We start from the raw sequence: 12,946 nt of genomic DNA on the forward strand, positions 1-12,946 counted from the left end.
TACAAATTTTATTTGGGGTTCGAAAATCGGTTTTACCGTTTGACGTAAAGTTGAATTAGTAGCCATAAAACATTAGGAAAAAAGCTTAATAGCTTGGCTTTATCTTAACGAGCGGGTTAGTTAAGAATATCAACACAATATTCTTAAACAAAATACAGTATAAGTAGAAACCCAATCAGGCTGCAAATACAAAACACTTTGCTGAAACAAAAATCGACACAGCGTTATCATGCGAGTTTACAAAAATATGTCACCAGCAGAGCAATAATGATACTGTTTGCTTGTTATTTGGCACTGTAGCGCCACGCAGAGTGTGAACGTAAGCAAAAGCACCAAGCGTGGAAAAGCAAGATGTGGGACAAGCGGTTTGTACAGCAGTCCAATCTGCATTTGTAGCAAGCGACAACCTGGTCAACAGGTTTAGCAATTTAAACGTTGAAGCAATCATAACTACTATACATCCTTGAGAATAACAGGGTCCAGGCGATCCCTGGCTTTGGCGGACGCCAACCTAGATAGTCGGTACCACACCGGAATCTTCGTCCGACTCCGAGCATTGGGTGGTGAATGGGACCGCTTCCGGGTTCTCAGTCTGACGATCTCCGGTCGGAGTTATGTTGTGGGGCGACAAGCGAGCTATCCTGCAGACGAGCAAGATAATAATACAACCTTTATTGTAATATGTTAATTGTTCTGTTAGAAAAGAAGTCATCGAGATAGCTAAGCGAAGCTAAAACTATGGATGAACATAATTCTGCTGATGATCATAGCTATATTGCAAAATTACTTGAAGTTGTAAGTCTAAGTGCCTGATGGCTTGACTATGTCACGCTTATTGGCTTTATGTTTAGCCTACCAGGACCAATTTTAACTTACTGCTGTCTCATCCGCTTAGTTATGGAGCATTGGTAAACAACAGTCGCAAAAAGCGCCACGATTAAAACTGCAGATGCCACAGCAAGTCCTAAAAAAGTTTGGCGGTGCCGGGTGTATTGTTCCTTCCTCTCATTTTCGGTTGTTTTCAAATCATCTCTCAACTCCTGTGAACACGATTTGTATTACTTCATGTATCCTATAAGCGTATGGTCATCAGAAAGTTATTCTATATTAAGTGAAATGATATTGAGTGCATGAACCTGGACATCCAATTTTAAAACCATTTGTTCATTTTTTAAAGGCTGGTTGGTCATAAAATCTTTGCAGTGTTCCAAGCATTCTTTTCTCATTCCTTCTGTAGGTGGACTGCAGTGGACTGAACAACTTTCGCAGCTTCCAGTGTAGCTGAAGTAATAGAACAATCCGAACTGTATTTGGCAGGCAATGTCCGCCTGTTTAGGGGCCTAAGTAATATAGCACAAGCTTTTTAATAAGTTTAAACCTGCGTGATCACTGCATGACTGTGCAAGGACTGGAAAATCAACTTACAGCCGCTATTTTTCGAATCTTCCTCTTAAACGCGTCACTTTCAAGATAATCTCCTGAAAACATTTGATCTTCGTCGTCATTGGTACTTCTAAAGTAAAGAAGAGAGCGGTGACGAAATTTGAAAGAAATTTAAACCTTGCTATATTTTTTCATCATAGTCTGGGTCCTATCGTTAGTGCTACATCTTAATATTAGATAAACTATAAAATTGTGTCTAATATACCACAAGTCGCTCCAGGTTAATTACTTAACACAATCATAGCAGTAACATTTTTGTTCTCAACAAGGTCAACCCGCATGTTTAGAACATCAAAGGTATTCGATTAGACTGGAGTTCCAGAGCACGCTAACTTCTATCACTTACGTTTGCTTAGTAGGCTTGGCTTTGGTGACGATCAAGTACACGGTAAGGAGTAGGAATAACCTTAAGATACATGTTAACAGCAACATATTTGAAAGTAAAACTTCACTCAATTTTAACTAATAATCTTATCGGGTGCTCAAGCAACGCCTACGGCTTACTTTCGCTTACATACACAACGCGCTTTTCTAAACTAAGTAACTAAACGGGCTACCGGTTTTATAAATAGTCAAGAATCGAAAAAGCGTTTTTCTCTCAATCTACACAAATAGAAATCATGGACTTTACGTTCTCTCGCTGCCAACGCTCATTTCACGTGACGAAGCTGACGTATATACGTCGGCTTCCTTGTCCTACAAGATCGAGGCAGACGTTCGGGTGGCAATAAAACTGCTAAGGTAAGCAGCTATACACAATGCGTTGTCGCAATATAATCGTATTACTGTAACAACATGACTGCTTGACACGATGACATGACAAAAGACCAGTTGTGGGCAAACAAAGAACGAACGTTGTGATCCAGCTGGTTCTGCCAACAAAGACAAAGATTTGATGGACACCCTCACAAAGTTATGCATCAACTGAAGTTATACAAATAACTTTAACGTGTAGCGACAGTTTGAAATGCACAGTTTACCTGCTTTGCATTCCACAGAGAAAGAATCCAAAGATGTGAAGAATAATTTCTAGTAAAACCCACAAGTATAACCTACTACTACCTAATTGAAGCCACCGGTATACTGAAATGAAATAAATCGCAAAAGTTGTTCCCGCCCAAGAAAACAGCTTTTTTTCAGTCATCTGTTCCAAAGGTCACAAAAGGTTAACCCAAATTAACCCTTAGCTTAAACCCACCATCACAGCACATCATCACCAACACATTTTGGAGTTTAAAGAGTTTTGGAGGCCACACATATTGTAAATAGGCATAAACCCACCATCATAGCATACACAGTTTGTTTTATTCTTAAACAAGATAAATCGGTTGCTTTGGAGTTAATTTTGGTTGGGAAAATGTTACTTTGTATCACCGGTGCATGACCACCATTCCATGTCCGCCTACGTTTAGATACAAGCACATTTCAAGTATGGGGGCGACTGTTCTTTGATCTAATGGTGACTAAATTTATCTGCACTTCCTCATCAAACACTTTCAAACAAAGTTTGATAACTGCAGGAAATTTTACTCTACTAAAAATAAGATTAATTTTGAAGATTAACTCAACAATTCTAAACTTAAACGTGGACTTTGGAATGGCTTACAAAAAAATTGGATCACGTGATGTTTGCGTAAGAACGCATGCGTTGTACGTCATGACGTATTTTGGAGAAATAATCTGTCAGCGGTTTGCGTTCGAAATAGGCAGGTTATTTCCCGTTAATCTCGATAAGTGTTCGTTATTTACGTATGCTGGGAATTTTACGCCATAAAAGAGAAAACGCGTGGAAAGTTTGACGTTTTCTTTTTTCTCTTTTTATTTAAGCTCGTCTGACCTAAGTAAATCAATTCGTTACCAATCGCGTCAAAAAATGGTGGATTTGGTTTCTAAAAAGGGGATTTCTCGATGATGTACCCTTTGGGTGGTAAGCTGCATGTATATCACAGCTACATTATGGTTATAAGGTTGAACAATGCACCAGCTAAAAGTGATATATCGGTCATTTATGACATTTCATCGGTGAATATTCTGCGACTTCCTGGCACAAGTGACGCACCGCAAAGCGATAAGTGACGTCCTTTTAAAAGCGTTAAACACACACCATCTCTATTTCATGCATTGCAAAGAGTTTGAAAACTTTGAGACAAAGATACAAGATAATCCACAAGAAAGTCTCTTTTTTCGCTGAAGAAAGTATCTAACACGTGCAAAATTGAATCAAAATTACCGCAGTTCTAGGAGGCCATATTTACACAAAAGTATGTGAAGAAATGTCGCTATATGTAGAAATTCAATATCAGCATAAGACAGCGACATGTTGCTATGATATTGTACAGTCTATATGTTGAATGCAGCATCGTTGTGCTTAGTCGATGGTTCCCCGCCTGATTTCGTAATCCGGAAAGCAAGGTCCCTCTTCATTGCTGATGTGCTGGTCACAATATTTGTCATTCTGCAAGCCTGCACACATGCAAAAACACTGGCTGTTATCGACGTAGAGTTGAAACATTATCTTATAAGACTGATCCCGAAATCACTTTTGCTTTTTACAAGTACGTTTTTTTACCGAATTAGCTCACAGGAGTTTCTTATATACAAACGTTTTTGTTTTTCTTCTGAGAATTTTAATGTTTCAATTTTCTTGCTTATACTTTTAACTTTTGAACAAACAATTAATTATTGTACAGTGCGTGGGTTTCCGAAAGACGCCCGAGAGCTCGGTCTAAAACTGCAAGTGTAACGCTAAACTAAGTTGGTCTTAATATAAACTATCATAAAATGCTCTAATTATAGCTCACACATGAATGTTTCGTTTCAATTCTTGGAAAGGTATTGTAGATGGACTCATTATACAATTTTCACTCCAAGACTAGATAGACCATAAATATTGTTGAGGCGTCAATAATATGGGAGACTAATTACGTCTTGGACTCATTGTTTGGAACACAGCCAGTCATGAAACAACTTCTTCATAACATCCTCTCATCACCTTCGATGTGATCCCTGCAAGCTCTGTGAAACCTCCTGCAGAAATCCGGACACATGATTGGCATCATTCTCTTGTGAGGAGGACTCATCTTGTCCGGAGCGTTGAAGAGATACCAGGATCTCGGGGAACAATGAGCGCATCTCAGCTTCATGAGGAGTCGCGCACAGCGGATGCTTTGGACTTGATCCGAGATCTTAAAAGAGACAGGTGATAAAAGCGATACTATAATTGTTACGTAATGGTGGCGCTAGAGTAGTTTCTTTAGGCGGTGCCTAAAGGCCTGGTTGAAAACATGGAGGGGCCGGCATACAATATGATGGTGGGTAGGTAAAACACGAAGAAAAATGGAACGCTTTTTGGGGTTTATGAATTATTGTGGGGGACTGAATCTAAAAGCCCTAACTTTCTCTTGGCGCCGATATTTCACTGATTGGCCGAAATTAGACAAGAACAAAAAACTAATTCTAAAACTGTACGTGAACAATTGCGTGCATTGTTTGCTTTTGTGCTGCTTCCTTTCAGATTCTGGCGCTATTTCAACCTATTTGTCGGAGCAATGTTTCCATAGAAAAAGTTATCTTAACCTTAAAAAACCCAAATAAACCAGAAGTTATAATTTTTTCCACCATTTGATAACAATGATTTTATTTTAACGAAGTCAAAACAGTTTTATCTACCGATGGACTTTTATATAATCTCGTCTATGAACGAGAGAAAAGCAACTGTAAAATATTTTCTCCAAAGCTCCAGTTAGCGATTAAAGTAATTCCGTCGCTAGATGACTCACCTGGGATCCGATCAGTTCAAGGGTCAGATCGTGATGAAGACAGCAGGTGTGGGTTGGGTACTCCTTGTAACACATGACCCCCCTTGCGCTGTTTGATAGAAAGATCTCCTTTGGGGATTTCCCATTGACGCAGTGATACCAAGCGCTTTCCTGGGCTCTTTTCTTTGCTTCTTTTTTGCCGAGTGTCTTCTTTTTCTTATTCCTCCTCTTCGAGTGTGATCGCACTCGAAAGCGATCGCTTCTGCTCTTTTCGTTTGAATCTGTTTCCGCGTCGAAGATGGTGACATCCACGTGATGATCGACTGAATCTCTATTCCAATGCGCGACTGGACGATATTCTTGCGGTTGGTCGTTCTCTCCATCGATTAAAAGCTCTTTTCTTGCTGTGACGTAACAATCAAGTAAGGTCAAAGAAAAGACAAAGGTCACGACGAGAACTAGTCGACCTTGCATCTTTGTTCAGTTTGTCAACTCTAAAACATGTTAAAGGAAATCTTACTCGTAAAACTAAAACAAATTTTGCAGTAAATTCTCTAAGTAGAACGCATTTGTCAAAACGCTCAGCGCTTGTAACCACTAGGCTGGCGAACAGACAAAACCTAGACTAGCAGACAAACACAAATTAGCTAGATTTTGCGAAAAACTTTTACACTCAAATCAAATTTTACTACGATGCTTAACAAATTTCTTTTTCTATAAAAAAAAAAAAACTTAAAAAGCTTGTGCACATACTTCTGAGCTTAAGAAGCGGTTTGACTGTATTGCTACAAGGAAGGACGGCATTTCTACCGCTTAAAAACATTCGCGAAACTGTGTAGTCTTATTTGGAACCTTTTGTGTGAACCGTTATTAGGTTTACTTTGGATCAAATGTCTTGTTTCGCTTTTGAAGTGGCCCAAGAAATTGTGTAATGCGACTATATGAGAGCAATTTACCAATATTGAGTTTCATGTCACATGAGTTGAAAATATGTTAAGGAATATTATTAAGACATAATAAAACTCTAACGATTGTGGAAATAGGGTCTTAAAAATGTTCCAAGTAACAGGATATGGTTATAGACTAGAGAGTCAACATATTGTGTGACGAAAGCTATTTACAGAAACACCTGTCGCCCAATTACCATTAAAAGTCTTCTGTGACTCAACATTGTTTTGTAAATTTTCGTTAAAAACTTTTGAGCCACATTGTTTTGCAACCAAACGTTATGTCCAGTTTATTCCAAACTTGGTAACTTTATAATTTCTTAGATGCCAGTAAGTTTTATCGTACGTGACATATTTGAACATACAGGTAACCCTGTACACTGGAAATTTATTCTTGCCTTTGACTTTATTGTTACGTTCGTTATCTTTGACGTATTCAATCGAATAAAAAGACATGAATATTTTTTATTGAAACATTCATCTCCAAGAAATGTAATAAATTGATAAGATTTGAAATCGGTTTTCAATACAAGACCTCGATTGGAAATCCGATCAGGGCTACTTGTGATATTACACAACAAAGACTGTAAACTATTGTGTGGTCACAATAGCCGGTTTCATGATGAAGATGTGAATATAGTTGGATGATCGTCTGAAGCAAGCAGAGTTTTATTGAATGATTTGTGTTAAGGTATTGTTTTAAACGGAAATGAAATGATGGAACAAACTGCTACAGCGTTATACACATAGTTGTCAATTTTAGATTGTAACTTTTAGTAAGAATTGATACGAAACTTAATTCAACAATGATCGCAACAGCGATCGCACAAGGTTGTTAGGCAAGTAACTACGATGAGTTCTATTTGTTAAGTTGTCAATATATTTTACAGAAAATGTTGAACGTCTTAGCAAAGTTCTCTCAGCAGGCGAGCTTATATACTGGCCTTGCCGGAAAAATCTGGTACATCTTGGTCTACATATTTCGGGTTATAATCGTCGTTTCGATCGGCGACGCGGTTTATCGCGACGAACAATCCGAGTTCAAGTGCAGCACCCACATAGTAGGATGCGAGAATGTCTGCTACGATCAGTTCTCGAAGCTTCCACACCTCAGGTTCTGGGCGTTTCAACTTCTAGCGCTCAACACCCCGGTCATATTCTTCCACTTTTATGCGCTCTACGAACGTGGCGAGCACGAAAATCGACGGAGGAATGGATCACCTAGAAGCTTTTCTCGGAAATACCAACCCGTCGGTCGCGCTTCGGATAAATCTCGTAAGATTTCCGGGCCACCAAAACCCCGGAGAAAGATTGTAGCGACTGAATACGGAAGCATGGAAATCTACAAGACAGCCAACACCGAACAAGTTTACTTCATAACCACAATATTTCGCGTCCTTATCGAATTATTGTTCCTTTGTTTCGCTTATCAGCTTTTCTCCTTTCCTACTGACCCTGCCGCGCAACAAGTTCCCTTTGACCTGTCCTATATATTTTGGCCAACCGTGCCTCAATTTTACGCCTGCTACGGTGAATATGTCAGCCGGGCTTGCGGCCAGCACCTAGCGTTACAAGGCGCTGGTGGGTACGTGCCGTGCTGGGTGTCGAGGCCGTGGGAAAAGACGATCTTTTTGCGCTACATGAACTGGCTCAGCATCATTTGCTTTTTTCTTGCTTTGATCGAGACCATTTACATCGCGAGCAAGATTCGCGTCCGGAGAAGGCGGAAGAGGATTCTGAGATATAAAAATTTTGCCGAGACCAAACTGTGCGCGCTAAAGCGTTCCTTGCCGTCCGATTATTCCCTGACGAGCGAAAAAAAGCCCGGAAGTTATAAGAGAATTTCAAGAGTCAAATACAAACCAAGTTCCGTTAAATATAAATCAAAATAAGTTATTTCATGAATTACACTGAATTTCGTTTGTGATTATCATATTTATAGGCAAGTTATTTAGCGCCTTTAAATTTGTTTGTGAGTAAATAAAGCTGCATAAGAAGATGAAACATAGAAATATTATTTTAGTGGTTATACCATTGTATAGGCTATATAGGTTAGTAGGCTGTATATGTATATGTATATGTAGGCTATATAGATAGGTTTTACATTTAAGAAACTTTTTAATTTCTTTTTACTGTATCATATATTTGAGTCACTGTACTATAGATTTATTCGAAGATTGTGGCCAGTATTCCGATTATTTCGTCACAGCGAACGTCGGCCATACGCGAATTGTCTGACAATGCCTGTTTAAAGAAAGGAAACATGCTGTTGTAAAGCTTTTGATTATGACATCACAAAGCTTTCTTTGATTGATCAATTATCTTGTTTAGGAACGACCTTTTTGTGTAGTGTCGCGTAATAATCGCCCGGGTCGGTAATTGCGCTGCCCTTGGACATTTGATAGTTTGTACCTCGCATTCCAAATAAACAAGTTAGTCCAGTTCGTCACGCGTAACCACGCCTGTACTTGGTTTAAATCTATTGTCGGCGTATCGAATCAGTGTGGCGATAATAACAAGTAAGGAAGTGACAATACAGATAGAATTTGGACCGACGCTTTAGCCATAAAAGATGAAAAATGTAATTATTACACAAAGCTTTCAAAGGATAGCTATCACTCTTTCCAAAGGTTTTAATTATTAGGTTAGTAGCCTCGTTGCAAAACAAATCAATTAGTTGGTGTTGGATAAATGTTTGAATATTAACTATTAACCTTAATTCGAACGTGTGACACACCAAGGTCGTTTCAGGGTTAACGCAATTTTATTTAGTTTAATAGTTAATAGTTTATTTAGTTTAGCTAAAGACTTCCAGAGTCAAAAACTTCCAGAATATCGGTCCATGGCGATGACATGGGATATTTCTTTAATGTAATGTGTTTTGTCAGGTCCGTAAGGTTTTAAATGCAGACATGAGCTGGAATGTAATCGAAAAGTTTACGGAGCACGTAGCTCTGTACGGTACGGTCTGGGGCCAAGCATGGTACCTCTGCGTCTTCGTTTTCCGCCTAATCGTGGTCCTGACGATAGGTAGCGCGGTTTACAGCGATGAACAATCCGCTTTTCGATGCAGCACGAAAGCGCTAGGATGTGACAACGTCTGTTACGATAGATTCGCCAAGATCTCGCACATGAGGTTTTGGGCCTTCCAGCTTCTCACCTTGCTGACTCCGGTCATCTTGTTTCATTTCTACACTCTCTACGTCCAAGGCCAGATCGAGAAGCTGAAGATTGACGAAGATGAAAAAGTGAAAGCGCAAGAAGAGGCGGAGAAAATCCAAGAGGATTCTACCCTGCCCAAGTCCATACTAAAAGGAGGAGACACAAAGTGGGGACTTGTACGGGAGGACATCCAAAAGAAGATCAGGAGACGTAGAAAAAGTATCGGAAGAGTAAAGGAACGTCAAGTCTACGATAAAACCAAACTGGAGAAAATTATCCTGACGAAAGGAATCCGTATCGGTTACTTATTATCGGTTGTCTGCAGGATTGTCATAGAAATCGTATTTCTTTATTTGGCGTACGACTTGTTCCGCTTCGCCGAATATCCGGAGTCTTACAGCGACGGAAGGGTCGTCTCCGACGGACGGAGGGTGAGCAATCCTGTTGATCTTTTTTGGATTAGAGTTCCCCAGCTGTACAGGTGCAGTGGGGAAACTGTACGGTGGGCTTGTTACCAGCATATGTTGCCAGGCAACAGCGACGCTTACGTGCCCTGCTGGGTGTCCAGGCCGTGGGAGAAAACGATAATCTTGCGTTACATGAACACACTCGCTCTTGTGTGCTTGATCTTTTCAGCAATTGAGTTCATCCAGCTTTGCATTGGGATCGCAATCAAGTATAACAAGAAATTGACATCGAAAAAATCCGATCAGAGCCTCCACTTTCAGTTGGAAGCAGCCAAAGCGGAAAATGACTACCGACCAGCACCAACCAATCCTGCGCCTAACACCCAACAACTTCCAGCACCAAGCACTCGACACTCAGTCGATGTATTTCACACCGAGGTGGATGCTAAACCAACACTACCGAAAGTAAATAGCGCTCCTCCGGCGTATGGAACCTCCCAAAAAGAACTGTCCAATCCCTTGCTTGACTTCCGCGATGGAAAACTTACGCTCGAAAGACTCCGCCATGCTTTGAAAGAGGACGAGGAACAAGAAAGAGATTCCAAAAAGCAATTGGAGGCGCTTTACAAAAAAGGAAGCCATCTCAGAAATCTAAGAAAACAGGCCAAGACCCAACCTGGGTCCAGTATTCAGTCTCGCCTCCCGTACGGTACCCAGTCTCTGAACCGTCCTAAGAAAATGGTAAAGACCGGATATGGATCGTTATTCCGCCTGGGAAGCATCTCCTACTCCCAATCGGAGCATGAAGATGACGGAGATGACGGCGGATCAAGCGGAAGCGGAAGTGATAGCGGAACGGAAAGACAATCCGTTTCCATTCATTCCGATGCTGATCTTGTTTAGCGAAGTCCTTTTTTAAAATCCGTTCTTTGACAGGTTCTAATTCTTGCGCTTGGTTTTCCGTTCGTTACGCTTAGTAGTTTTGTCGTTTTTACGCTTGACTGATCGTGTGACGTTAGGCTTGTTTGAGCCACTTGTCGTGGCATAGATCGCATTTTGCTTGCCATTTGCTTGTGCTCATATTTCGTCGAACTATTGATAAAGTTAATGATTTAATGTTTTCGACATTTGTGATGAAATAATACAACACTCTGACACTGTGTCTCTATCATACCACTTGCACCGTACACCGTTTTCTGTTAGGCGCTAGGTGGTGCTAATAGTTTGTCAAACTTCTGATTATTGATTTTTATTTGACATAATATGACAAAACACTTGTTATTGTTATCTTGACATGCGTTGTTTTACATAACCATTGAAATTTTCTACGTTTCTGGAAACCGAAATTTGTTACTCTTTGCAAAAAACTCGCATTTTACTTTCAGGACAAATTTGTCCGGATTGTTTGTGAAAGCTGAAAAGGTCTCTTGGAAATTAGATAAAGATCAATTGTGTTCGCCTGATTTTGTTCCTTTTATTGTAAGGAGTGCTATTTCGGTTCACGGTGTTGCGTAACAAAAAGAATAATAACGTCACCTGGTCATCACCTAATAGCCACTTAATCAACTCATAACGTCGAACACTGGTTTCGGATAAAAAGAAATGTTTTTTACCCCGGAGAAGTTTCCAGGTCCAGGTTTTAGACAAACTTTTATCCTTTTTTAAATTTTCTGACTGAGCGACTAAGAGGTCAAAAGTTTTAACTTTTGACAAAGTCCATCCAGCACCATCCCGACCCTGACGACATCATTTCATCTTTACACGGCATTATGACGTAACAGACACGATTTTTGCACGTGATGTTCACGTCTGATGACGTGAACAACTGAAAGAAAGCCTGAGGTTTTTTCTTTCGAAAGCAAAGACATGATTGCTGTGCAATTGTTTGAGTTTGAGTTTGTAATATTCTATACCTAGTTCCTGGTCCTACAACCGATAAATAATTTGCTAGATAAAGAGCAAGCCATAATGATGGTTTCCAACATAGGGTTTGCACAGTTGCAAATAAATGCGGCAAAAAGAAACCTGAATTTTTTCTTCCCTTTTTTACCCCACTCACCTTTATCATGCAATGATTGCCAATCCGACGCAACGCGCATAATAATTCTACACAGGGGTTTTATTTTTTATTGCAGGTCCTACGATTTAGGAGATAATTCATCTCTGCAGCATCAAGATTTATGAGTTTTTTAGTGATTGTTTGATTCGTGACCGCAATTTACAACTACAATTTACGATTTGTCTGGCATGCAATGCTACTATGTATATTTTTAGACTGCTGATGGGTTAAAAACGCTTTGAAAGTTTACTCAATCACATAAGCCCTTAGGCAATTTCCTCCTTCGTTTAACATTTCAAAGCTTGTTAAGTATTTCCAGTAATTATTAATGTGTAATTTTATGGCCATTTAAACGTGAAGGTAAATAAATAGTCTTTGCAAACTTAATTTTCACTTTAAAACACCTAAATTCAACGTTCGGTGGTGAACTGTACAATCTTCCTAAACGCGTTAAGTAGTTTATGTTTTTAAATATTTAGTCACTTTATAAATTCAACAGCGAACATTTAGTCCCAAACACAACGGCGCTGGCTTACACGGTCTAAATCATTACGTTGGTTCCTTGACTGACGTGTATTTCAATGTCACTGACACCATTTTCCACCGTCTTTGGTAAAGGAATAATCCCTCGAGGTAAAAGCTGTTTTTTGCCGGAAATTTGATGCCGACTATGAGGCAGAAGCCATGGAATGTTTTTCATCTCGCCCGTTTTTACATATAACACGCATATAGACATGACATGACACGCATGAGTACAATTGAAAAACTTTTTTTATTGCAAACACAGAATTATGTCATTAACGGGATACCGTAAGCTAAAAATGTCTTGAATAATTTCGTCAATGCGGTATAAGTAATATTGAAATAAATACCAGAAGTAACAGTGACTTTCAGGAAAGTCAAGAAACATTCTTCGAAGGTTCATGTTTCGCTGTATTAAAAAATTTAAAATTTTTCAATAAATGCATGATTTTTTGGAGAATAAAGTGATGATAAATAGAAAAAACACTCTACAACGTTTTGATATGAATTTTTTAGAATATTTTTGTTCTTGTAAAACTTTGAATAAAGTGAAGATAAATTTGAAATTCTGCGTTGTAAATTGAAATTTGGGTTTGTTTGTAACTTTTTGCTTTTGTTAAAGTTATGAATTTTAGTTTAACACATTTT

At 39.3% G+C, this 12,946-nt stretch overlaps 4 protein-coding genes across 4 annotated transcripts; 2 read left to right on the forward strand and 2 right to left on the reverse strand.

Moving 5' to 3' along the window:
* LOC143471906 (uncharacterized) lies at positions 1–2,006 on the reverse strand. Its single transcript, XM_076969925.1, has 5 exons — positions 1,790–2,006; positions 1,426–1,513; positions 1,137–1,340; positions 877–1,040; positions 1–641 (listed from the first exon to the last, which is right to left on the reverse strand). Exons 1-5 carry the CDS (start codon positions 1,873–1,875, stop codon positions 512–514), a joined length of 672 nt encoding a protein of 223 aa, XP_076826040.1. The 5' UTR covers positions 1,876–2,006; the 3' UTR covers positions 1–511.
* Positions 2,007–3,434: 1,428 nt separating this feature from the next.
* On the reverse strand, positions 3,435–5,776 carry LOC143460074 (hedgehog-interacting protein-like). The gene is made up of 3 exons (XM_076957447.1): positions 5,223–5,776; positions 4,436–4,628; positions 3,435–3,906 (listed from the first exon to the last, which is right to left on the reverse strand). The coding sequence occupies exons 1-3, from the start codon at positions 5,673–5,675 to the stop codon at positions 3,812–3,814; spliced, it is 741 nt and encodes a 246-aa protein (XP_076813562.1). The 5' UTR covers positions 5,676–5,776; the 3' UTR covers positions 3,435–3,811.
* A 1,265-nt stretch (positions 5,777–7,041) lies between these two features.
* LOC143448922 (gap junction beta-6 protein-like) lies at positions 7,042–8,040 on the forward strand. Its single transcript, XM_076948874.1, has one exon. The coding sequence runs from the start codon at positions 7,042–7,044 to the stop codon at positions 8,038–8,040; it is 999 nt and encodes a 332-aa protein (XP_076804989.1).
* A 977-nt stretch (positions 8,041–9,017) lies between these two features.
* On the forward strand, positions 9,018–11,162 carry LOC143472249 (gap junction alpha-1 protein-like). Its single transcript, XM_076969961.1, has one exon. It carries the CDS (start codon positions 9,061–9,063, stop codon positions 10,618–10,620), a length of 1,560 nt encoding a protein of 519 aa, XP_076826076.1. The 5' UTR covers positions 9,018–9,060; the 3' UTR covers positions 10,621–11,162.
* The last annotated feature ends 1,784 nt before the right edge of the window (positions 11,163–12,946 follow it).

The sequence above is a fragment of the Clavelina lepadiformis genome, chromosome 1, assembly GCF_947623445.1.
Source record: "Clavelina lepadiformis chromosome 1, kaClaLepa1.1, whole genome shotgun sequence".
Taxonomy (NCBI): Eukaryota; Metazoa; Chordata; class Ascidiacea; order Aplousobranchia; family Clavelinidae; genus Clavelina; species Clavelina lepadiformis.